Below are 25159 nucleotides of genomic sequence, written 5' to 3'. Positions count from 1 at the left end.
GTATCTAACATATAAATGTGACCGGATACATTAATTATTCAATGAACCTAAAAAGGTGTTTTTTGCTTATAAATGTGACCGGAGGGAGTATACCTTTAAAAAATTCCAATCGAGAAGCAAACTGAAGCAACGATGAATTAGGAGAATAATTTTGGGAGTGGAAGATTATGAACACATGATACTTAATTTTTGGAGAAAATTGAAAGGTACTCAAAATTAGGAACACAAATTGTGAAGATTACAGAGAATGGACGATAGTGAGAGTGAAGTTCAATGGTTGCTGGGAGTCGAAGATGGGTTGAATAGAAAAAATACGCGTGCGTGTGACATAGGTTTATGCTATAAGGTTGTTAATTCAGCATAAACTCAAGATTAAAATTACAGAGTCAATATGATAGGAAAGACAATAGGTTTAATTTATCATTTCCTATTGTTGTACGAAGCAAAAGATTTAAATATGATAGGAAAAAGATTTAAATATGATAGGATAATTTTATTATATCCTATGTGCACCAAACGGCCCCTAAGTTTACTAAAAGTTCAAATAACATACCTCATCATAGATAAATCGACCTCCAAAAAATAAAAATTTTAAATTCTTGGTTTATGAAAAATTGGGTCCAACGAAGGGTCATACTCTCAGACTTTGTTTGCGAGTTTGAAGGGGAATGGAGGGGAGAATTTGGGAAAAATAAAAAAGGAAGGAGTAAGTGGAATAAATAGAAGATATTGGGAGGAGAGGCTTTGGGGACTTATTTTTCATCAAAATATGAAACCCTCCTAATCTAGGGGAACTAAAAAATTGTACTGGAGAAGGGTTTTGGAGGGCTTATATGAATTCTTCAAATTTAATATATCTTTAATATATCTTGTTATAATATTCTTAAAATTAAAAATATATTAATCATAAGCATTAATTAAGCACTCTTCCAAAAAATGTGAAAGATATCTCAATTTTCTCCTATATTTTTATCCCCCCAAAGCCCTTCCTTCACCTCCCCTCCAAACTCTCAAATAAAGTCTCAAAGTTTCAAATCCAACTTAAAAGATAAATTCAAATTTGACATTTGACACATCTCAAATCTAAAAGAACATGTGGGAAAAAATGTACAACCTTAAATCGGACCAACGAATCAACTAACCTTTCCAATCCCTACTCTAAACTCAACAATTTCCTCCTCACTGTAACAAACAATACAGTAAAGTTGAAGGTTATATTGATTTGTATACATAAGTTTAGGTTTCCTGTGACTATTGCTTTTTGAAATTTCATGTAAATAAAAGCGCAAACTAGAAAATGAAATTTCACGTAAATGAAGGCGGAAACTATCCATATAATTGTCACAGCCAGTAAAACTAACCCTGAGTTAGGACTTCAAAAATACTAACAAAAAAAGAAAGAATAAAACTGGTGGTAACCTCAAATTTATCTACAATCTTGAAGCTTAGGGTTATAGCAATGATAAGTTATGACATAGTTCTATATTAATCATATAGCTATACAGGGGTATTAATGCAACCTTCATGTTGATGATGATGCATGTGATCCCTTCCCTTCTCGATCAGCAGGTATTTCCTCTACCTTTTGACTCACCGCAAGTGTTGATAGCTTTTCTTCTACTTCAGGTACCTTGTTGTCTGTCGAAACAGCTTGTGCAACAAGTGGTTTACTCGGGATGCATGGCCTCCAAATCATTTCGTTGTCGACATCCTCAAGTGAAATACCCTTTGCAGTTAGATCAGTTCTAATGCTATCACTTTTGGCATAATCCTTATTAATCCTAGCTTGCTTTCTTTCTTCAATCAACTGTAGCACTTCCTTTTCTGTCAAACCTGCTCTCTTCAACGCCTTATCTTTCAACTGCTGCAGAACCTGATGCACCAATAAAAATTATTATCCTTCCTTTTCGTGATGGCTTTCCGAAAGAATAGGCATCTCTAAAGATTAAATGCACGACAGACAAGTTCACTTAAGTAAAACGTGTTACCTCGGCATAGGACAAAGAGGGCAATAATCCAAGTACTTTCAAAACTTCTCTAACTTCATTCTCAAGAATCTCAACTTTCAATATGGATTGTTTGTATTGCAAAGTACGGTTCATGAATTTCAAGGCCTCTAGGAGAGCACCAGTTAGTATTGCTTGTGTCTGCAAATCATCATTCATTTTTGTTTGAAACTCATCTTTCAACTTCTTAATACAATTTTCGGCAGCAACATTAATTTGATCTTTCTTCTCAGTGTCTTCTTGTAGAGGTGAAGATAAAGCGTCTCTACAATCTTCAAGAGTCTAACAAACAAATAACAAAATCCTTCTTAAATTCAAGTACATCATAATAGCTAAAAACAATTTCTCTAGCGATATCAATAAAGCATTTCTGTATCGAAAAAAATAAAAAATAAAGCTTCAATACTGTAAGGTATCTGTAGCTTTTAATGTTTAGATAAATAGATCCAAACAATAACAAGACTGTGATGGAGTAAAGATTGTTTGTTCTTTCGGCAAAGACTCAGGTTTGCGTAATAGTACATTTTTCTTCGTTTAATTGGATTCGGATCCTCGGCAACGGCAATGTCAGCAGCCGTTTTTGCAGCAAAATACGGGCCACTGGATTGGCTAATTCATTAGATTATGAACAATACTAAAAAATAATAAAAATGGAACCTACCCTTATTAATTATTATATACACGTACAATACAATTTTTCCATCCCAGCGTGCTCATTTATTCAGCGCCACTTTCTTTTTTTCTTAGGAAATTAATATTTTTTGACAAATCTTAGCAAATTTATATTCACGCCAGCACTACTCATCTGTGAATATAATGGATTAGCCGATATTGAAGTACAAATTTATCTCTGTTAAGAAGAAAAAAAAAAGTAATACAAATTTATAATCACGCCAGCACTAATTCTTTTTTTTGAACAAGTGTTGCACTAATACTTACCTCCCAGCCAAACTCCGGGATACTATGGTCCCTTTCCCTAGCAACCGGAGGGTTAACACAAAAAAAAAAATGTAATAAATTTACTAAGAAAAAAGAAAGTTGTGCCGAATAAGTTACTAAGGGTAATTCCATTTTTTAATATTATTATTATTATTATTATTCCTAATCCAATGAATTAGCCAATCCAATGGCCCATATTTGGCAGCAGACATGGCTGCTGACATTGCTTCTGCCATGGATCCAAATCAGAACTTAGAGTATAAGCAAATATCTTGTCTCTAGAAATTATGTAAGATAGTCTGAATTGAAACAAGGCCAGATATACAGAAAGTGAAAACAATTTTGGTCATAGAGTATAAGCAAATATTTTGTCTCTAGAAATTATGTGTAGCAGAAAATACACATTGGCTGTTAACATTTCGATGAACACATCTCCATATAAAAACGAAGCAGAATTTGTGAAACAGATTATAAGAGGCTGCATACCTGAAATATATAATATATAGCATCAGACGAAGTCTCCAGCTGTGCGATGGAGTAATTTATTGAAGCTCTATAATGAGTGCTAATCAAGAAATGTCTCAAAGCAAGTGGATGGTAAAGTTCAGTGATCTGCAATAGAAACAAAATCGTGTGAAAATTTGACAACACTTGTTAAAACATGAATATCAAAAAGTATTTCACGGTCTAACCTCGCGAACTGTGAAAAAATTGCCCAAGGATTTCGACATCTTCTCATTGTTGTTAGTCACATGCCCGTTGTGCAACCAATACTTGATGTCACTCTCTTTGTCAGCAGCCCGGCTTTGAGCAATCTCATTTTCATGATGAGGAAAGATCAAATCAATTCCACCACCATGAATATCAAATTTATGAGATAAATAACACGCACTCATTGCACTGCATTCAATGTGCCATCCAGGCCTTCCGGGACCCCATGGACTGTCCCAGCTGGGCTCTCCTGGCTTAGCAGCCTGCAATTATTATCATGAAATGAGTAATATCCCAATTATAACTGAGAATATGTTAACAAAACTGGCAAGGGTTCTCGCACCTTCCACAACGCAAAATCAGATGGGTGACGCTTTCTTGAGTCAACAGCAACTCGTTCCCCAGCTCTATTATGTTCTAGCCTTCGCCTAGACAGCGCGCCGTAATTTGGAAATTTCTCAACAGAATAGAAAACATCTCCGTCAACCCCGTAAGCATAGTCATTGTTGATAATCTGAAAAGTACCTTAATGATCTTAATTAATTCCTTCAAACTAAAGGAAAACATGCCACACTAGAGCAATGAGCAGAGTACAATATAAGTCCATTAACAAAATGTACATGACACATCATAGAATATACATATCATTTCATAAAAAAGTGGCCTTCACATTTATCTGTCGCAGTCATCAGGTAATTAACAAATTATAAATGCACTGTCAACATTGGCATTCTATTGAAATGAAAGTGATGCAGAAAAAAATATTTTCACTTCAGCAATTCCTCTAAATTTTCGAACAAAATCAAAAGAAGGCAATCAAAATGGAAGAGTAAAACCTTGGTTATCATGTCTTTTATCTCATCAATGTGGTCAGAGACACGAGGCTCCTTCGTCGGTCTCTCACACATAAGATCAGACATATCAACATTATATTCATCGCAAAAATGTCTGCTTAACTCCAAAGGATCCACACCTTTCTCATTTGCTCGTTTAATTATCTGCAGTAATGGTGATATTAGCAACATAGAATAAATTCAAAAGGACTGATATTTTTAAAAAGAGTGTTTTTTTAGAGAATGATAAACTAATGCTTATGATTCATATATTTTTAATATTAAGAATATTATAACAACATAGAATAAATTTGAAGAATTCATATAAACCCTTCAAAACCTTCCTCCAATACAATTTTTGAGTTTCCCAAATGAAGAGGGTTTTGTATTATGAAGAAAAATTAACCCACCAAAGCCCTCCCTTCCCCTCCCAATGTACTCTATTTCTTCCAATTGCTCCTTCTTTTTTTTTCAAATCCCACCCCTCCCTTCCCCTCCAAACTCGCAAACAAAACCTTAAGCTATCAAGTTCGATTCTCCTCGGTGTCAGTTTGAGTGGGGGCTAATTTAGCTTCTTCAAAAAAATAATAATAATAATAATAATAATAATAATTACAGCAGCAAGTTAGGGTCTTACCTTGTCATCAATATCAGTGAAATTCCGCACATATGTCACCTCATTACCCAAATGTTTAAGGTACCTGCATGTTTTCACAATCAAACAAAGTACAAACAACGACAACAACTAAGCAAAGTACAAACAACAAAAAATTTATGTTTCAAATATCTAGAATTACATAATAACTAAAAAAGGGCAATCAGATGCACTAAAGCTCTCACATACGCATAGTCCGGGAAGGGGTCCCACCATTCGGTTTTACGCAACAGTCCAGGACTTAACCCGTAGCCTTACGGTCACATGGCAACAACTTTACCAGTTATGCCAAAGTTACCCCCTCATAAACCATATATATAACAGAGAAGCAAAAAGACCTAAAAGCCCTCTAACTAGATTGCTTGTGCCGCAAGCTATTGTTATTATTATGTTTTTATCTTCACGGTGCAATAACAATAATAGTATTTGGACAAAAACCCTCAACCCCAAATCTTCCATTAAAAAAAAAAAAAAACTAAGAATCAGAGAAAAGAAAGAAAAAGAGAGAGATTGGATACCTAACGAGGATATCAAAAGAAACGGCGGCACGTGCATGACCGAGATGACTGTAATCATAAGCTGTGACTCCACAGACATACATGGAAACCTTACCGTCTACGTTAGATTTAAATTTCTCCATCTTGTTCTTCATGGAATTGTATAACTTCAAAGTTGTTGTATTGACTACACCATTATCAGGAGGTTCGCTTCGCTTATCGCCGCCGTTATTTGAGTCGGTAGAAGCAAAGGGTTGTGGTTTATCAACTTTAGAAAGAAAACACCCCATAGTTTAAGTTAATCGAGAAAATAACTTGTATTCAGTCGAGAACGTGTTCGGCCGGCAATAGGGTTGCGACGAGAGAGCAAGAGAAAGAGTTGGGTTTGGACTTTGGATGTTATGTGTCTCTCAATTTTGTTTTCTTTCGGTTTTTATACTCTTTTTTCTGTTTTAATTTTAAACAATTTTAAATTTTATTAAATCAATGTATCTACTAACATAATAACATAACAATATATTGTTTTTTTTTTTAAGGAATATAACAATATATTGTTCAAAAATATATATGATGTAACAATATATAAACAACAATACATTCTTCGAAAAATATATAACAATATATAAAAATGGTTACTCCAGCAAAATAACTATCTTTTATGAACGCATGATCTTCGTAATTTGTCACAATCTAAAAGCCAATTTTTTTTTCCCGATAAGCTCTAAAATACTAATTAATTAATTTTTTAGCTTTATCATTTAGAAGTCTGTTTGGATTGCCTTATTTAGAGCTTATGTAAAGTAGCTTATGCAAATAAATAAGAATGAATGTATTATTTATAAGTTTGTTAAGGTAGTTTATGAAAAAACAACTTATGAATATACAATTTTCGATAATAAGATCTTATGAATTAATATAAAAGCTCTTTTTCATAAGCTCAAAATAAGCACAATCCAAACAAACCCTTAAGAGCCATGATAATCTCTTTCTTTGTAGAAGCCTAACTAATTCTCTCTTCATAAGCTCAAAATAAGCACAATCCAAACAAACCCTTAAGAGCCATGATAATCTCTTTCTTTGTAGAAGCCTAACTAATTCTCTCTTTCTTTTTTAGCATTTAGAAGCCTAACTAATTCTCTCTTTCTTTTTTTTTACGGTCATCTTTTTTGATCTTTTTTTTTTTGTCTAGATCTTTTTTAATCTTTTAATATGACTAATTTGCATATAAAATAAAAATATATTTAATAAAAACGCTACTTTAATGTTGATACCTTAAAAAATTCATGTACTTTTAAAAAAAATTTCCTATCAATTTTATCATATTGGATTTCCTTTTTATGTATATCGTTTATAGGGTATTTATTTTATTTTTTATTTATCATTTATAGAGTATTTATTTTATTTTTTATTTTTTTTTTGACAAAAACAAAATGATATTCATTCATTCACAAAATGATATTCATTCATTCAAATTGATAGATTACATCAGATGCAAACATCGCTAAAAACGTAAAGGGTGAATCTGCGAACAAACTCACAACACCCAATGCCGACAAATAATACGATAAAACCTAAATCACCGAAATACCCATTCTTCGGATCTGCAACATTGACGCCCAAATCATTGGTTGAATTTGTAATTCACTGATGTCGATCTTTCAATAGGAACTAAACGAATATCGCGACAAGACGTGAAATCAAAACGCCGCACAAGACAACAAACAACACAACGCCGCACTTAGACGACAAAATAAAAATAAAAATTAAAACACAAGCAAAAACTTGATATATGTGAATACCACTTATTTATATTGAAAGAAAAGGGGAAAAAAGATGTAGAGGGGTGATTATAGGTCAAAAAAATGACCTAAAACTACCCCTCATCGATGAACGAAGTTGAAAGAAAGTTTAGAGAGGAGTTGGAGTTTCTCTCACTAGAAAACTAGATCTCTGCAATGAGAATTGTTAATTATTTTATTCTTATTTTGTCGTGTTTTCAGTTTTAATTTTAAGTTATACAATTTGAAATTTTATATTAAGGCCCCATTTGGATAAACAACTTATATTGATGCTTATAGCATTAGAGCTTATGGCACTAGAGCTTACATCATAAGCTCTTATACTCAATAAGCTATTTACGTTTGGATATGTACACTAAAAAGTACTTACATAAATTGAAGTGTTTGGATGTGACATTACATAAGCAATTATTGAAATTTTAAATATTTTTAATTTAACAAAAAAATCAAAGAATCGAACCACAATTATAAAAAAAAATTTGGTAAAATTAATCAAGTTGTAAAAAACAATATTATAATATATTAATTTTTTTGAGGGAATAATATAAAATATATATATATATATATATATATATATATATATAGTATAATCAATATTCCTCCTTAAAAAAATATATAGATATTAAAATACAGTTTGTTACCAAAAAAGATAAGTTAAGTTTGTTTTTTTTTATTCAGTTTCATTTTGTTACGTAACAAAAAAATAATAAAAATCTTCCTTAAAAAAAAAAACTTAGTTACGTGTGTTACTTTTTTTTTTTTGACCAAAAGTTACGTGTGTTACTTTAGTAAGATAAGTATATAGCAATTTTGTTATTCATGCACCGCCAAAGATAATAACATTATAATTAAAATATATGTTTTGAAAAAGTGGTTCTAGAGAGAATCGAAGGAGGTTACATAAATTCATAAGCTCCTTGTTAAGCCGGAGGGTAAGCTGAAAATTTAGGCTTATTAAAATATGGCATAAACAGCTTATGAAACTACGATAAGCTATTTTTATTTATTTACCCAAACACCTTTCAAAAAGGCTTATGGGAGTAGATAAGCCCATATAAGCTCAAAATAAGCCAATCCAAACGGGGCCTAAATCAACATATCTCCTAACATATATAACACAACAATATTTTTTTTTTAAATAAACATAACGATATTGTTTCAAAAAATATATATAACAATATATTCTTCAAAAATATATAACAATATATAATGTAACAAGATATTGGTGTTTTCGTATGGTTCTTAAATAAAAATACATATTTTTTGATATAACAAACTTCGAGAAAATTATGGATTTGAGAAAATCATGGTGAATTTAGTTAAGAATCATACGAAAAACAACTAAAGAATTGGACCTAAGTTTTTCCTATATAAAAACGATGCTCCAGCAAAATTTTATAACTATCTTTTTTAAATGCATGATCTTCTTAATTTGTCACGTTGTAAAAGCCATTTTTTCCGCTAAGCTCTAAAACGTCAATTAATTAAATATTTTGGCATTATCATTTAAAAGCTTAACTAATTTCGTATGATCCTTAAAAAAAAAAAAAAAATCGTATGAGTACGTAGGAAATGTGTGACATTCTAAAAAGCCAATTTTTTTGGCTTTATCATTTAGAAACCTAACTAATTCTTTTATATATGGCTTTATCATTTAGAAGCCTAAATAATTTTTTTGGCCTCACCCACATTAGCTCTACAAGAGTGAAAATTGTCATATGCAAACAAAATATGGCTAATGGTGGGAGCTCCATGATAAACCTTAACTCCACGAATGTTTCCACTAGTTTGGGTGCGATGAAGCATTGGAGTTAGACCACCGGCACAAAATAAATAAGCAAAGGGAGAAAATGTCTCATTGTTTAAGACCTCTAGCATAAACAACAAGATGTCATAGTAAGACACATTTTCATCAAAACTTATCCATTTCTAATTGAGTTGCATGGAAAATACTTACATTCTTATAGCCATCTTGCGTCTAGAAAATCTTTGCTTAACGAGCCAAGAATTCTAAATTTAGAATGTTATTTTATGTAAACATAATAATTTGCCTCAAGGATTGGACTCGTTGTCATGAACAATCACTGTAATAAAGTGTTGACAATAATTAACAACATTGCAAGTTTTTTGCCTCCTCCAAAGCATAGCTAAACCACCACTTCTCCCAATTCTATCAACCACTAAGCATCATTTCAAAATGAGAATGTTTTTAATTCCCTCCATTACACTAGAGTTACTAAAAGAGTGTAAACAAATTCTTCAAATTGGATTGTTTTAAACGGGCAAGAAATATATGAACCAGTACCGATGCAGATAAAAACAAAGTAAGAAATAAAATTCATGGGAGACAAACAACCAATTATATTAGGAGTTCGATTATAACAGATGAAGATTTCGTGAATGATATGAAAAACAAAAGGGTCACAAGGAGCGTGAATCGAGCAATCCACGAGCAAACGAACAACACATGACACCACAACGTCGTGAACTCAAAATCATATTTTGTGGCTGGAATTAGAGAGGAAAAATATAACTTGAGATAATCGGAGGACGGAGCAGTGTTATGATGATGGTTTAACCGTGATTAGTTTTTAGGTGCATCGATGATTAGGGTTGTGACAATGAGTGTTTCATCATTTTACCGATTCTGAAACGGTAAACACCTTTACGTCGATTTTTTTTTACATATACCTACTTCATAGCTCGAACACAAAACCTCCAAACTTAAAACATTTTTTTTTTGTACATAAGACATATCATTTTACCATTAATCACAATCTTTGAATTTAAAAAGAAAAATGCGAAAATGCACATAAAATAGTGTTACATGTAAATTAAATTGTTAGTTTATTATCATGTGAGCATAACTTACTTGATAAATACAACACATTGTAATATACAGGGAGTAGAGTTCGAACCCTGAACATCACTCTTTATTCACCTTTTACGGTGAATTCTAGCCATCAAGTTAATTGAAAGAAAGAAAAAAAGGTTAATAGTCATTTTAGTCCATGAATGTGTAAGGAGTAGCCACAATAATCCTTCAATATATCAAAATTTCAAAATAATCCTTAATTGTGCACTTCGTTAGTCAATATAGTCCTTGATATTAAAATGCTTCATTAATACATAAAAAATTATTGTGAGTATTCAAAGATTATTTTAGCGTAACAAAATGCACAATCAAAAACTATTTTGAAATTTTGATACATTAAGAATAAGAACTATTGTGACTACTCGTTACACATTGAGGGAGCAAAGTGACTATTATTCAAAAAATTGTTAATTTATTTTTGAGCAAAAAAATTGTTATTTTTATGACACCTAAAGTTTGGTGAATTTTAACTTTTTTTTTTTTTGTGAACTTCAACTATTTAAGTAAAGAAAAAGAGTTTAGTCTTCTAAAAAAAATGAAAAAGTGATCCACACTCACCAGCAATGAACTCGGAGACGCTCCAACGTGACCGTGGAACCAATGCAACTCACAACAACGCCGTCGTAACAGAGAGAAGGTTAACACGCAGCGAAGTAAGTTCAAAAATTCCTCAAACTTTCTTCATTCACGAGTGTTTTTGAATTCAAACAAAACCGTTCCGTTTTTCAGCTTCTCGCAAAGAAGAACGCAAATGAACAACTCATCAAAGCAGCTTATAGCATAAAGGATCACCTCGATTCTTTTCCCGATTATCGCCGCTTCGAAATCAACGGTAACCGCTTTTGAGTTTGTTAAATGTAGTTAGATTAGTTATGTTATTTTCTCACTCAGCAGTTAGTTACGCATTTAGCCTCTGTTTGGATAAACAGCTTATTTCGCATGGCTTATAGCATAAACACTGATCATGGCTTATCATATAACGCTTATGAATTATGAATAAGCTATTTCTATAACATAAGATATTGTATAATCTATAAGTTGTTTTCATAAGCTATCATGAGGAGCTTATGAAAATAAGCTGGAAACAAATTATAAACATGTCATAAGCTGTTTCCACAAGTTCTTCAAAATAGTATCACAAGTGCTTAAGCCAATAGATAAACTCAAATAAGCTAATCCAGACAGGACCTAAGACTTTGTTACTATTTGGTAAAAAATAGCAGATAACTGATAAGCTGACTGATAGGGGGTAAATTAACTGAATTTGAAGTGTTTGGTAAAATTAACATTTAACTTAGGTTTTTTTTTTATGACAATCGCGTTTAACTTAATTGATAAATATAAAATGATATTTTTAATTAATATTTTAAAATGAGTTAAAAAAGAATTAATAATTTTAATATTTTAAAATTGAGATAATGAAGGTAAAAATGAGAGGAAAAAATTATAAAGTATGAGCTCAAATGGTACTTGATGTAGCATCTCAAAAAATGCTATAAACTCGTGAAAAAAATACTATATGATCGTGAGACAATGACCATTACCAAAGAGTTATACAAACTTACATGCTACAAACTATCCGTCAAAAGATAGCAGTTTGGTCTTGCCAACCAGAGCCTAAAATGACGAGTGTCTAATTTTCTAACTGAACTGTAACAAACCGCTAATTCAATAAACAAATTTAACTGAGTCTGATTTTCTATCTACTTAGAATTAATCTAAATTTGTGTATGATATTTGCTTATTAAAAAGGTTTTCCCCCAAAATTAAGCTACACCCAACTTCTACTTACTACATTATTAATTACAGGAGTAAGCAGTGATAGTAACCTATAGTTTATAAGGCTATAATAATCGTTAATATTTCAACATAGCTATGGTAATGTGATGATATTGATGTTTATATTTAACTTCTTGTTTGTTCCTTCAATGTGCCTAAGTTTTACCTTATTTCCAGGTCTCTCCGTGTGTTTAAAGTCAGGACATGGCACTAACCTTTCCTCTCCTGTTACGCAATATATTCAGAGACTTCTTAAGGTAAAAATAATACTAGAGTTACTTAACTGAAATGTATACAAGCTTAAACAAATGCTACAGTTATATTTGTTGAGTATGGCTCAAATTAACGGATAAGTGGGCAGACGCTTGAGCATAGTGAGTGGATCTGAAAGTGCAACGTCGCGGATTGAGAGGTCATGACTTTGAGCATCGATCATTCATAGGGTTATGACTATGACGGTTGCAAGTGTGGCAGCAAATACCCCTTGGTACAGTTTAGGGGTAAACACTTGTAATTTAATGGGTGGTATTTAAACACAGTTTTGTGATATGTAGCCTCCAGCATTACATTATTGGAAAAGTACAACAGTCATTCTGTTGTCTGAGATTTAGGCACAATTGGTCAAATTCCATTGTCTGTTCTTGTCTGCGTTTATTTATCTGTTTGTGTAGAGTTGGGTTTCCTGTATAGTCATGAGTCACGAGAGATATCTATCGTTTTTCCCCATTGTTCATGATTGTCCTATTTGGTTTGTGCTCTTTTCCAAAAATTCACCTTCATTGTAAGAGAAAGAAGAATCAGACAATTAGTTAATCAAAGCTTTGAATTTTGTTTTTATCACGAGGGCGAGCATTGGCCACCTTTTATTTGTTTATACTATCATAAATCAGAACAGCTGTCCTCCTTTTTTATGTTCTTGGTAGGCCTGTGTTAGCTTAATCATTGAAATGGGCGGGCTAACAAAAAAAATTAACTTGTCTAAATCTACAGCTTAACATGGAAGGGCCATATGGATCTGAGTGGCAAGAGGAAGAAAAGGTGAAGCGTAGAGAAATGGTTGATCCTGAAGCACGCTATATATTTGTGCACGAGGTTACTAATGCAAATGCTGACGAGATGACAACAGTGTTGACTGAGGAAGATCCTTCAACTAGTCGTCAAGAAGATAGTGGTCCCTTGGTTGGATTTGTACATTACCGCTTTGTTTTGGAAGAAGAGGTACCAGTACTTTATGTGTATGAACTACAGCTCGAGCCTCGTGTCCAGGGGAAAGGATTGGGAAAGCTTCTAATGGAACTTATTGAGTTTATCGCCCAAAAGGTGCTTAATTGTTTTTCTAAACTCATTCTGACTTTTGATGGTAATAGAGAATTATTATGTTGCAAAGGACACAACTTATAGTCTAGGAAAAGATGATGAATTGTTGAATTATGAATTTGTGATCTTTGAAGAAACTAATTTCATTTAAGTGATTGATTTATACTGTTCAATTTATTGATTTTTTTACAGGCTTGAGTTTAATGACCCATCTAATATGATCTTTGATATTATTTTAACTTTTTTTGTAGAACTGCATGGGTGCTGTCGTGCTAACTGTTCAAAGGGCGAACATATCAGCTATGAATTTTTACACTAGTAAACTAAGGTAATATTTTCAGAGATGTATGCCATCATTGAATTTTTTATCTCTTACGAAATGTACATGTCAAGTTTGATATGAATGGAAGGGAAAAAAGTATGTTATATCCCTAACTGCTTTTGTATAAGCCTTATTAATTTAATTGTATTTCAACCTTAATGCATTCCAGAAAATATTTCTCTGCTTTTGAGCAGGTATTCCTGAACCACATATATGTCTACAAGAAGAGACGATTCATTAGTTTCATTATGAATCCGCATATATATCTATATTCTATGTGTAATAGACTTATATATAAGGCTATGTTTACCCTAGCATCACGTGGTTATTTGCACAAATCCTCGACATGTCAATCACTGTTTCAATTCTAATTTCAATTTATAAATTTGTAATGGTAATGTTAGTTGGTATATGTGATGATTATACATGAACTTGAAGTAAGAACAATATTATGGTTAGAGTTATTGCTGTATCTTGATTCTCAAAATAAAAATTTAAGGATCTTTGCAGGTCCTGTAACTGTTTCTATTTTCTACTTGCATAAACTCTCCTATTTTCTACTTTCATAAACTCTCCTATTTTCTACTTTCATAATTCTCATAATATTTGGTTTTAGCCCAGGTTATCTATCAAGATATCATCCTAATAACTTTCTAGATTTTTCTATTATATTACTTTTCCCCTCCCTTTTTATGTTTAGTCTTCGTTTTGTTGACGGATGAAATATGTCTGTTACAGATATATCATATCAGCCACGTCACCTTCTAAAGTTGATCCAATGGTATGTACCCCCCTGCAAAATTGTAAGTGTTATGAAATTCTATGCACAAATTAATTTTTCCGTTCTCATATGCAGATGGAGAAGAGTTATGAAATTCTTTGCAGAATATTTAATGATGAAGCTAAAACTATTTTTGAGGTAAACCACTCACTGCACCATTAGATTGATTATCTATAATAAGATCAACAAATTTCATAATTCTGCATTGAATTCCATAAAACATATTCCCCTTTGAGCTATCTGTGTTGACCATCTAGGCTAATATTTTTTGTTTAAATTATTTTACAGCACTTTTTACGTTTTTCTTACTCTAGACGGTAAATATTCATTTTTAACATGTTTGTTCCATGTTGTAGTACTTTTGGCAACATGATGCAGACAAAAATTGTAACAACAAATGCCTTTTTTATTAGTTCGGGTCTGTTACATTACATGTAACAACCAAAACCATGATATCTTGGATGTATTAAGTTTAAAAATGAACAAGTTAATTTTAAATCTCCATTGATCTATAACTGTTGGATCATCCGCATTCTTGTTGACCCTTCTTTATCAATACTTAAGGATCTTCTCCTCGCAAACTCTACTATCTTTCTTTTATTGGAATTACCGCGATTTCTCTCTGATGATTATATTTCCAATTATATCTTGTCCAATGTGAACATGATGATGGTTGTTAAATGAAAGAAATCATTTTTCTTCTACTTTTTTGTGGGATGAGGCATTGTCTATTTCAGTTAAACTCCTCTGATTGTTACACACACCTGTTTGTAGGTGACTGAGAGAAAAAGCTCTTGATTACAATTTTTATATAAATTTGCAAATTTTTATTTAGATTCATGGTAATAGATATCACACCAGATCGTGGCGTAACTGTTTTTTTAATGAGCTTAAATTTTATTATTAAAAAAGAAAAGAAAAGTCTGGGGACTCAGGAAAATAAAAAAAACAATAAAGAAAGGAAATTAAGATATTTAATGGCATGACTGTTTGATTTTACTCTCCTCCATGCACAATTTAAGTCTATCATATCTACAGAGAAGGTGTTTCTTGTGTAGATAGGATGGTTTTTTTAGAGTTTCCTATCAAAATTTATACCTGGTGGAATTCTATCTCGACTTTCAACTTAAATTTGGTGTACAACAAGTCAATTTCTCATGCTTTGCATGTCAATTTTCACAACCTCTCATAGGACACGGCTTCTGGCGTTGATACTTTTCCTGCCGACCCCAACCAATCAACTGAGCATGAGGCTGAAATTCCTGTGAGTATATTTGATTTTATTACTATGCTTCTTTTTTTTTTAAATTTTGAAGGAAACCTTTTTGTGATATAGATCATGCTTCATATGTCAATTTTCACAACCTCTCATAGGACATGACTTCGGGCATTGATACTTTTCCTGCCGACCCCATCCAACCAACTGAGGACGAGGCTGAAATTCTTGTGAGCATATTTGATTTTATTACTATGCTTCTTTTTTTAAAATTTTGAAGGAAACCTTTTTGTGATATAGATCATGCTTCATATGTCAATTTTCACAACCTCTCGTAGGACATGGCTTCTGGCATTGATACTTTTCCTGCCGAACCCATCCAACCAACCGAGGACGAGGCTGAAATTCCTGTGAGTATAGTTGATTTTATTGCTATGTTTCTTTTTAAAGTTTTGAAGAAAACCTTGGTGATATAGATCATGATTCGTATGTCAATTTTCACAACCTCTCATAGGACACGGCTTCTGGCGTTGATACTTTTCCAGGTGACCCCGACGAACCAACTGACGACGAGGCTGAAATTCCTGTGAGTATAGTTGATTTTATTACTGTTCTTTTTTAAAATTTTGAAGGAAACTTTTTTGTGATATAATTGATGAGTAATTTAGTTTATTTTTATTTTAGTCGGATGATGACGTTGATGCCGATGCCGAAAGGTTAGCATTGATTTTTGTAGTACTTTTTATCAGGGTATAGGATTGAGGGTATATTTAATTTTGCTTTGTTTCTAATTCTTTATCTGTTGATTCATATATCAGGATTGAAACAACGGACATGAGGAAGTTAGCCAATAGGATGTATTTCGGAATTCCTGAATAGAGCTCTTAAGCTAATGATGTCGTTGCTGAAGGTAGCTATTTTATGTCCAACACAAGCATTAATCACATTAAGATTTATGTTCTGTAAAACATCAACACGTTTACATGATAGTATTTCAATTGACTCTAGTAGAGTGAATTAAATATAATGCAAATTGAAAATTTTCGCTTACGCACATTTCACCGCTATCTCTCATTCATCGGTTGTTCCCAATAAAACCTCTCATGTTTTGTTTGCAGGATAGTGAATGAGTTGGAGGAAGAATGCTCAACTTTTTGGTCATTTTTTATGGCTCCTTCGTCACATTACTGAGTGGCTCTGTGTCTTGCACTTTTCCTTTACATCTGGTTATTTTGGATTTATCTCAAATTCCCAAGGAAACAATTTTTTGTTTTTTATAGTATGTTTGATATCGCAGGGAAGTAAAGCCTAACTCCTGCAAGTTCGAGCTAAAACTGTAAATTGTAGCTTCTCATGTTAACTGCATTGGGACATAAGAATGATAAAACTGTCGCGCAATCGAAAATATGCTTAGTAGCGCTTCATGTTACTTTTGTTGAATGTGCTTGCAATATGGGTTGCATTGATAAGAATATGAAACAAAATGACAATATATTAGTAATTGACCTCCAGTCATGAGGACCTATTTTAAGAGGAATTAATCCATGTGGGCATGAGACTATAATTGTATGGAAGCCACTTTTCACACTCCAAGGTCACTTTGGAAGCATACATCCAAACAAGGTACAATATTTTTTGCCGTTTGGATGTGTATTTTCGGACGAAAACACAATTACGCATTTTTTCTGTCCGGAAGGGCATTTTTCTGGAATCTGTGTGGTTTTTTCCGAAAAAAGTTGCTCCTAATTGCATAACTAGAAGATAGAAATTAAGAGGAGGGATATAAAACTTTGTTGTCTGAATTTAAGAGCCTCAAACTATCATCCACGTCTCTCTACTTTTCTTTTTGTATTTTCCTTATCATACAGAAATGACTTAACTGAATCAAATTTATAATAGGACTTAAACCATAGATTGTTTGATCTTTTATTCAGCGAACAACTAAATGACTAAAATTCAAATCTAAAATGAAATTTAGATTTGTTCTTTACATGCTATTTTTCAAAATATAAGTTTTATCTCATATATCGCATTGAGTAGCTTGTAATGATTTTTGTGATAAAATCATTTGTAGCGGTTACATTTGTGTTAATTTGTCAACAAATCATAGTTTAACCGGTAAAAATGTAGAAATGATTAGGTCAAACGTCATGATTGAAGTTTGAAGTCCGACTTCTCCACTTGTGTGTGTCAAATTTCAATAAATATTGTCATTTTGTCTATCTATCAAAAACTATGTTAATTTGTTCCACCTAGTTCTTGTGACAACAACCATTGTGTCTTGTCAACCCACATCCAGCCCTGGTAACCGTTCCACCTAGTTCTTTCGTCGACAACCATTGTTTCTTGTGCTCCATGTGTCAACCTCATTGTTAGAAGTCTCTTGCCGGTTGATCAGCCCCATTGCCTCTATACCTGCCTAACTTATGTGATCACAACTTCAATGAAGAAAGCACCTCCAAGCGTCCTCCTAGAAGGCCGTCATGGAAATGGTGTTTTGATCAGTCCACCACTTCATGGTTTGAGATTTGATAATTGTGTTGAAGTTTTTATGATTTTCTTGTGTCGATACCATTTTTTTAGTAGAGCTTATTGTGGTTATCACCAAATTTAACATTCTCTCGTCCTTACAAATAACTTGTCAATATGTGGTTGAATCAGTCATCCAAAAACTACCTATGGTCGAAATAAGCAAACACCAATAACAATTTTTTTCCCGAGGATGAATGCAATCAAAAACGATGCATCTTTCATTATTCTTCACCATTGATCATAGGTGGAAGAATTAAGTTTGGTCGTTGGTATTAAGAGTTTGATTTCTTAACGCACTTTTGACTTCTGAAATTTCGATGTGCATTGATAACATGTACTTGACTTTCAAAATATGGATGAGGAATATCCGAACAAATAGTCAATTTAACTGTACTCTTATTATTTCAACATTTGAATAAAACTAGCTTTATTGTTAAAAAAAAATAATAAAAAATCTCTTGCAAAAAATCAGAAAGAAAAGGTAAAAGATTTACTAAAAATAAATGGGTAAATTTTTTAAAAAAATTTGCAATACTTGAGTGACTAAGTTGAAAATAAGCTGTGAAAAAAACCCAAACCAGCCATGGACACCGAGACCTTCCAAGTCCCCACCCCGCCGCCGAATCATTCAAACTCATCTTCATCCTCTTCCTTCTTCAACTACACATAACATAAAACCGTTCTCCATTCTCTTCATGTTTCACCAAAACATGAAGAGAATGTTATTACGCCACACAACACTCTTCCATCGTTCAACCGCTGCAAAAACCTCTTCAATCCCTCGCTTCATAAACTCTTTTCGTTCTCATTCCTCTCTCACGCATTTCAACAAACACCTTACCTGCTTAATGAAAACCAATCAACATTCAACCGCCATTGCACTTTTCAACCAAAACGAATACAATAACTTCATTACACCTTGTATTATCACTCTCACTATTATTATCACTTGTTTTTTCCATCTGGGTCATGTCTCTTTTGCGTTTTCGATATTCGGTAAGATTCTTAAACGCGGTTATGGTTTAGATACTGTTGCATTAAACACTGTTTTTAAAGGTTTATGTGTTAATGGTGGTGTTTTGAAAGCATTGGAGTTTCATGACGAGGTTGTGAATAATGGGTTTAGTTTGAATGAGGTTAGTTATGGGATTTTGATTAATGGGTTATGTGAAAATGGGAGGGTGAATGAAGCTGTGAATTTGTTGAGAATAATCGAGAAGGAGAAAGAAAAGGAAAAAGATGGTTTTTTTGTGAAAGGGAATGTTGTTATGTATAGTATTGTGATTGATTGTTTGTGTAGAAATGGATTTGTTGATGAGGGTTTTGAGTTTTATAATGAGATGGTGGGTAATGGGGTTTGTCCGAATGAGTTTACGTATGGATCGTTGATACGGGGATTGTGTGGTGTGGGGAAATTTTTGGAGGGTTTTGGATTGGTGGATGAGATGATTAGAAGGGGTTTGGATGTTAGTGTTTATGTTTTTACTGTTTTGATTGATGGGTTGTGTAAAAATGGGATGTTGGTGGAAGCGCATGAGGTGTTTGATGAGATGGTGAAAAGAGGCTATGAGCCGAATATTGTAACATGTACTGCTTTGATGGGTGGGTATTGTTTGAAGGGGAATGTGGATATGGCGAGGGAGTTGTTTGATGTGATTGGTGAGTGGGGTTTTAAGCCTGATGTTTGGACTTATAATGTTTTTATTCATGGATATTGTAAGGTTGGGAGAGTGCGTGATGCTGTGAGAGTTTTTGATGAAATGTGTCGTGAGGGTGTGGTTCCGAACATTGTTACTTTTAATACTTTGATTGACTGCTTGTGTAAATCTGGTGAAGTCTCAAATGCTTGGGAGATTGTAAAGACAATGCATAGGAGTGGTTTGACACCAGACATTGTTACTTGTTGTATCTTGTTAGATGGTTTGTGTAAAAGCAAGCGTCTTGACCAAGCGATTTTGTTATTTAATCAACTGGTTGAAAGTGGCTTGACACCTGATGTTTGGAGTTATACCATTTTGATTCATGGGTGTTGCACGGGTCGAAGAATGGGTGAGGCCATGAATCTATTGAGAGATATGCATCTTAAGAATTTGGTTCCTCATATTGTAACTTATAGTTGTCTTATTGATGGCTTGTGCAGATCTGGGAGAATCTCGAATGCATGGAGGCTTCTTAACGAGATGCATGTTAAAGGTCCACCCCCAGATACTATAACTTATAGTATTTTGTTAGATGCTTTATGGAAAAAGCAACATCTTGACGAGGCAGTTTTCTTATTTAACCAGATGATTAAAAGGGGTTTGGAACCTGACGTTATGTGTTATACTATCATGATTGATGGATATTGCAAGAGTGAAAGGATAGACGAAGCAATAAACCTTTTCAGAGAAATGCATATGAAAAATTTGGTTCCTGATATTGTAACTTACACAATACTTTTCAATGCTGTGTTCAAATCTGGGAGCAACTCGTATGAATGGAAGTTTGTTAATGTGATTCGTGACATTAATCCACCTCCTCGTGTTCTCAAATACCTAGCCGCACTTTGCAAAAGTGAGCATCTTGACTACAAGTGCCTTGCTGCAGCCAATTGTTAGCAGAGGAATTTGTTATTGTAAGTACTTACTGATTTTATGTATGAAGTTGGAATATATAGTGCACATGATTTTCTATGCTTCTTCTGATTGAAGGATGTTGTCAACTTGTCATACTAAATACCGTACTGAGATTTTCCATACATGCTTAATGCAGTTAACGAACATGTAGGGACACATAAGTTTATTCCAGTTATAGTTGATGTCAAATGAGTGGTCCATCTCTGCACATAAAGTTTGGCCTCAAATGTAATGTAACTTAAAAGACCTGCAACAATTTTTTTGAAATGAACCATTTTGATAGGAAAATTGCGCACTTCGTCAATTGTAGATTGAAATTATAAGTCCCTCCTTTGCATTTGATTTATCTTTTGTAACAAAACTATACATTTCTTGATAGGATCCAATGACTGTTTTTACAATGATGTTTAAGCTATATGTTATATGCCTTGCCACTGAGTCCTTCCTACTTTCTCAAATCAATTTTTTTATTATTAATTTGGCTCTATAAATCCTTTTTTTTTTTTTTTTTTTTTCTTTTTCTGGTATGATTCAAGCATCCTGCGTTTTTGCTGCGTTCAATTCTGACAGCAACCTGTTATTGAATGTAGGTGATTTTTCCAGATCTAGATAACTGTGAAGAATGCAGCACAAATTGAACACAAGGCAGGCAAAACTTAATATTTTGTTATCTATTTGAGCTGTTAAAGTCTTCCATTATTTAAATGATGAAAGTTTTCTGAAGGAGTTCGCATCTTGCGCAGGAGCTCTGCAGACATCAGTTAGTCAACACATGCTTGGGGTTCGACATACTACATCTAATTTCAGATCATCATTTCTTTTGACATTGCTTAACCTTTCATAATAGCTTCATATTTATAAGTATCTGTTTGACAAATGCAGAAAAGCAACAATGGAAATGATGTATATGCACTGTCTGGCTATTCACCCAGTTCGGCCTTTAATTTATGATTATCACCTTTGTGCAACGGACTGCCAGGAATGAAGTACTAGTGCAGCATATGCAATTTTTTTTCCGATGAAAGGTACTTTTTGGTTCTTACTTTAGAGTTCAAAATACATAGTATTAAAACTGTTGTATCCTTTTCCTTTTATTATGTAATAGGCCTTATAGACCAGGGAAGAGGGAAAGGCAGGGACAGTATCTATGATATTAAGCTTAGTAGCACACGTAAATACCATGTTACATGAGCTATCAGTATCAGCTCCCCATGGCTGCTATTTCCTTTTTCTGTAGTGATATAATGCAAATCAAAGTTTAAGATTGATTTCAGTTTCATCTTACAGTGCTCATATACTTGCTTATGAAGATCTGGGACTCATTTTACACTTATGGGCAATCTATAGTAGTGTATCCACCATTCAATCGAGAAAAGAGAGCTAGGACATTTTAAGAAATATTAAATGGTTGAGCTAAATAATTGCAATTTTTAACCAATATATGTCAGTATAATAATAATGACAATTGTTGTCAATGGATTTGTCATTGTGTTTGTTGTGTTCCGAAGGAACTAGGGTTTTATAAATCCCTGACTGTCAAGATATGACACCACGACCAATGAAGCAATGGCCATGCTTTAAAAGGTTGTAAAATGTCTGCTTCTGAAATGCTAAAAAATTTCGAGAAAGTAATTCTAGCTCTTCTGAAAAACAAAATAAGAATATTAAGTAGAGAAACTTATTCATGAATTGGTCTCTAGAGGTAATGTAAGAAGATACAATGAGGTCCAATTACTTTTGTCTTGATTTCAAATATAGTGGTTAATGTTGAACTAGTTAGAATGTTTGACAAATGCTTCTTTTCCGTCTGTCAGAAAAGTTGGACTGCAATGACCTTTATATCGTTGAAGTGTGTTTTTGACTTTTTGTTAATATTTGCCGTTAATATTTTTAACATTGACACAACTTTGATCCTTATTCATTTCCAGTGTATTACTGTGTTTCTGCTATTTGAATAGGATGCAAGTAACCTTTTGTTATTTGGTCGAATAAATAATTAAGAGGAGTTAACAACACACTCTCTAACACAACTTTTTTTACCACAGACTCTCTAATTGATCAAAATTCAAATGGGTCCCACTAAATCATGTTGGCCCCGCATAGATTTAGTGGGTCTCATTTGATTTTCAGCCAATTAGAGAGTGTGTTGCTAGCATAATTCAATAATTAATAGTGCAACAAGCCAGTAGAAATTGACAATGTTTATTTTATCTTTGCCCTATTCTTTTTCAAGTTATCTAATATTTACGTCTTTTACTACCAGGAAATATGTTAGTCACAGAGATATCTTGATTGCACAGCCGGTAAAATTGGTCCCTTGGATAAAGTATCTAATGTTGCCGAGTATAACCTGCCCTCTTACCATTCTGCTGGATTGGTTCTTCACTGATTACTGGCTATGCACCCCAAGACCCTCTGATGATGTGATGCTCTTACCATGCAGTTTGAGCAACAAGGTCCTTATTTGAGGGAAGAAGCTGAAATGCATTGAGGAAAGGTGAAAATCCATCATTTCAGCTTTTGGCCCAATTCCTGATTGTAGTTTTTGAACAAAAATTTAATTAGGTCCATTTTTGCAGTTACTCACCAAGAAGAAAGCGATTAAAAACTTGTCAAAGCAGCATATATGCTGACAAGGGCCATTTGGCTTCTTTCCTCAATGTCTCAATTCCTACAGAAATGGCAAGTGTTTTGGAGTGAAAGTTGTTAATAATAATATTATAAAGATTGGTTGGCGGTGTCTGGTCAAGAATGTGCCATCCTTTGTTCAATCCAAGATGTTAAATACTTAACTTGACAGAAATTTATGAGGAGAGTTTAAACTTATTCAGAACAAGAACAAAATCAGCAATGCATTAACAGAAGTATGTGATCCCGGTTTTATGTTCATATGCTATTGTCATGATTGTATGGTTTAAGTTTGAACTGCATTGGAATAATTTTATAATTCCCTTTAGACTTTGTTTTGTTCCTATTTTAGGGGTGTTTGAGGAAGTTTATTTTGTTTGCAACCTAGTCACTGCTATTCTTTGGAATTTCTTCCTTTTTTTTTTTTTGACAAAATTTTGAAATTTCTTCCTGATGTTCACTTATAACATAATACATTTGACATTAGGTATGTTGACTTTAGCCAGTTAGTTGTCTATGTCCTGCTGTTAAATTTGTGAATCAACAACTTTTTTTGCAATATTTTTTTCTTCTTACTTCATTCTTCTCAATTTGATTTGCAGAATTGAAAAATTTATAGACTATCTATCCCCCGAGGAAACTTGGACAACCAATCACAAGATTACGGAAGCTTCTTACAAATTACAAACGGAAGAAGCAAAAATTGTCTTCTGATGATGATTAACAGCATCTTATTGCTCTCATGTTCGTTCCGGTATAACTAGCAACAAGTATAGCTTCAACAGCTGTGCCAATTTTGAGCATTTATATAGTTTGTAAAGAGAACTGCATTTGAAGAACATCTGCTTTCCTAACATTGTGAATTGGCAGTCATGGTTTTAACTTGTAACTCTTGATTTTCCTCACAAGTTATTGAGGCAGTGTGGAAAAAGAAGTTCTCCATTGCTCTATGTATCGGATGCTTACTATTCAAGTGAACATGCATTTGATTAATGTTCTCAATAAGCTGATGAAGTAGATTTTGATATCATTGCATAACTTATGGAATCGTTATCGCGGCTTAAAAATAATGTATTTGTCATTAGTATATAGACTATTTAATTCTGAATCTCTCTATGTTACTTGATTAATACTATTTGTTATGTAATTATTTGATTTTCTATGCTTAGTCTATCTGCTTACTAATAGCTTTCATAGATCGTCACCACATATTTCCCAAAAACAAAAAATGCTTGCTATTGTTTCTACAGAAGTGCTGTTTGACTTTCTCTATAATGATTTCAATCATGATTATGCCTTGAGATATTTGATCACTTATCTAACAAAATACAACTCTCTCCGTCTCATACAATAAGTATGACTTACTCTAGAGTGGAGTGTGGACAACACCCTTTTAACTTATATTTTCTAAGATGCTTTCACATATTCATCGAACTTAAATTACTCCTCTTCATATTTACCAATCTAGATCGAGAAAAACACTCTAAATTGCTAAAATTGGGGACAAAACAGTCTTAATGGATAAATTTTCAAGAATCCATGATAAGACGAGAATTATTAAAATTTTGTTTTTATTCTATACAAAAAATCACACATTTTAATCTATGTGAAATTTTCCATCAACATTTTTAATCTTCATAAAAATTTTCCTGAA

At 33.0% G+C, this 25159-nt stretch overlaps 3 protein-coding genes across 12 annotated transcripts; 2 read left to right on the top strand and 1 right to left on the bottom strand.

The window, feature by feature from the left end:
- Positions 1–1278: 1278 nt before the first annotated feature.
- Positions 1279–6008, bottom strand: LOC146917327 (cysteine--tRNA ligase 2, cytoplasmic-like). Of its 2 annotated transcripts, none has more exons than XM_085719142.1 (8): positions 5663–6008; positions 5127–5190; positions 4493–4654; positions 4000–4170; positions 3638–3919; positions 3432–3557; positions 1989–2147; positions 1279–1873 (listed from the first exon to the last, which is right to left on the bottom strand). In XM_085719142.1, exons 1-8 carry the CDS (start codon positions 5929–5931, stop codon positions 1523–1525), a joined length of 1584 nt encoding a protein of 527 aa, XP_085575268.1. In that variant the 5' UTR covers positions 5932–6008; the 3' UTR covers positions 1279–1522. The 2 variants fall into 2 exon arrangements, with proteins under 2 accessions (XP_085575268.1, XP_085575267.1); XM_085719141.1 differs by having other exon boundaries at positions 1989–2288; positions 5663–6007.
- Positions 6009–10783: 4775 nt separating this feature from the next.
- Positions 10784–17170, top strand: LOC146917326 (uncharacterized). Of its 5 annotated transcripts, none has more exons than XM_085719137.1 (14): positions 10787–10968; positions 11045–11147; positions 12272–12351; positions 13085–13414; positions 13663–13739; positions 14472–14514; positions 14590–14652; positions 15707–15778; positions 15889–15960; positions 16069–16140; positions 16245–16316; positions 16415–16446; positions 16549–16640; positions 16849–17170. In XM_085719137.1, exons 1-13 carry the CDS (start codon positions 10879–10881, stop codon positions 16607–16609), a joined length of 1167 nt encoding a protein of 388 aa, XP_085575263.1. In that variant the 5' UTR covers positions 10787–10878; the 3' UTR covers positions 16610–16640; positions 16849–17170. The 5 variants fall into 5 exon arrangements, 4 of the variants coding, with proteins under 4 accessions (XP_085575264.1, XP_085575263.1, XP_085575265.1 ...); XR_015015557.1 differs by having other exon boundaries at positions 10788–10968; positions 15851–15960; XM_085719138.1 differs by lacking the exon at positions 16069–16140 and having other exon boundaries at positions 10784–10968.
- A 1645-nt stretch (positions 17171–18815) lies between these two features.
- Positions 18816–24663, top strand: LOC146917325 (uncharacterized). 5 transcript variants are annotated; one of them, XM_085719136.1, is made up of 9 exons: positions 18816–20311; positions 20403–20455; positions 20548–20876; positions 21468–21522; positions 21621–21658; positions 21760–21902; positions 23141–23374; positions 23457–23741; positions 24108–24663. In XM_085719136.1, the coding sequence occupies exons 1-3, from the start codon at positions 18958–18960 to the stop codon at positions 20857–20859; spliced, it is 1719 nt and encodes a 572-aa protein (XP_085575262.1). In that variant the 5' UTR covers positions 18816–18957; the 3' UTR covers positions 20860–20876; positions 21468–21522; positions 21621–21658; positions 21760–21902; positions 23141–23374; positions 23457–23741; positions 24108–24663. The 5 variants fall into 5 exon arrangements, with proteins under 5 accessions (XP_085575262.1, XP_085575261.1, XP_085575259.1 ...); XM_085719135.1 differs by having other exon boundaries at positions 18816–20876; XM_085719133.1 differs by adding an exon at positions 23858–23992 and having other exon boundaries at positions 18816–20876; positions 21468–21658.
- Positions 24664–25159: the final 496 nt, after the last annotated feature.

Source organism: Medicago sativa, chromosome 6 (genome assembly GCF_051527215.1).
Source record: "Medicago sativa cultivar Bolivia chromosome 6, Bolivia_mono, whole genome shotgun sequence".
Classification (NCBI taxonomy): domain Eukaryota; kingdom Viridiplantae; phylum Streptophyta; class Magnoliopsida; order Fabales; family Fabaceae; genus Medicago; species Medicago sativa.
The sequence above is the reverse complement of the archived record's forward strand: the minus strand, read 5'-3'. Positions and strand labels throughout refer to the sequence as shown.

Bases quoted from the DNA above. Each gene is read 5' to 3' on its own strand.
- LOC146917325 (XM_085719135.1), top strand. From the start codon at position 18,958: ATGTTTCACCAAAACATGAAGAGAATGTTATTACGCCACACAACACTC.
- LOC146917326 (XM_085719137.1), top strand. From the start codon at position 10,879: ATGAACTCGGAGACGCTCCAACGTGACCGTGGAACCAATGCAACTCAC. The intron at 14,515-14,589 runs GTATGTACCCCC...TCTCATATGCAG, and splicing joins CTTCTAAAGTTGATCCAATG to ATGGAGAAGAGTTATGAAAT. The intron at 14,653-15,706 runs GTAAACCACTCA...AACCTCTCATAG, and splicing joins AAGCTAAAACTATTTTTGAG to GACACGGCTTCTGGCGTTGA.
- LOC146917327 (XM_085719141.1), bottom strand. From the start codon at position 5,931: ATGGGGTGTTTTCTTTCTAAAGTTGATAAACCACAACCCTTTGCTTCT. The intron at 5,191-5,662 runs GTATCCAATCTC...GAAAACATGCAG, and splicing joins TCTTTTGATATCCTCGTTAG to GTACCTTAAACATTTGGGTA. The intron at 3,920-3,999 runs GTGCGAGAACCC...TAATAATTGCAG, and splicing joins CTGATTTTGCGTTGTGGAAG to GCTGCTAAGCCAGGAGAGCC.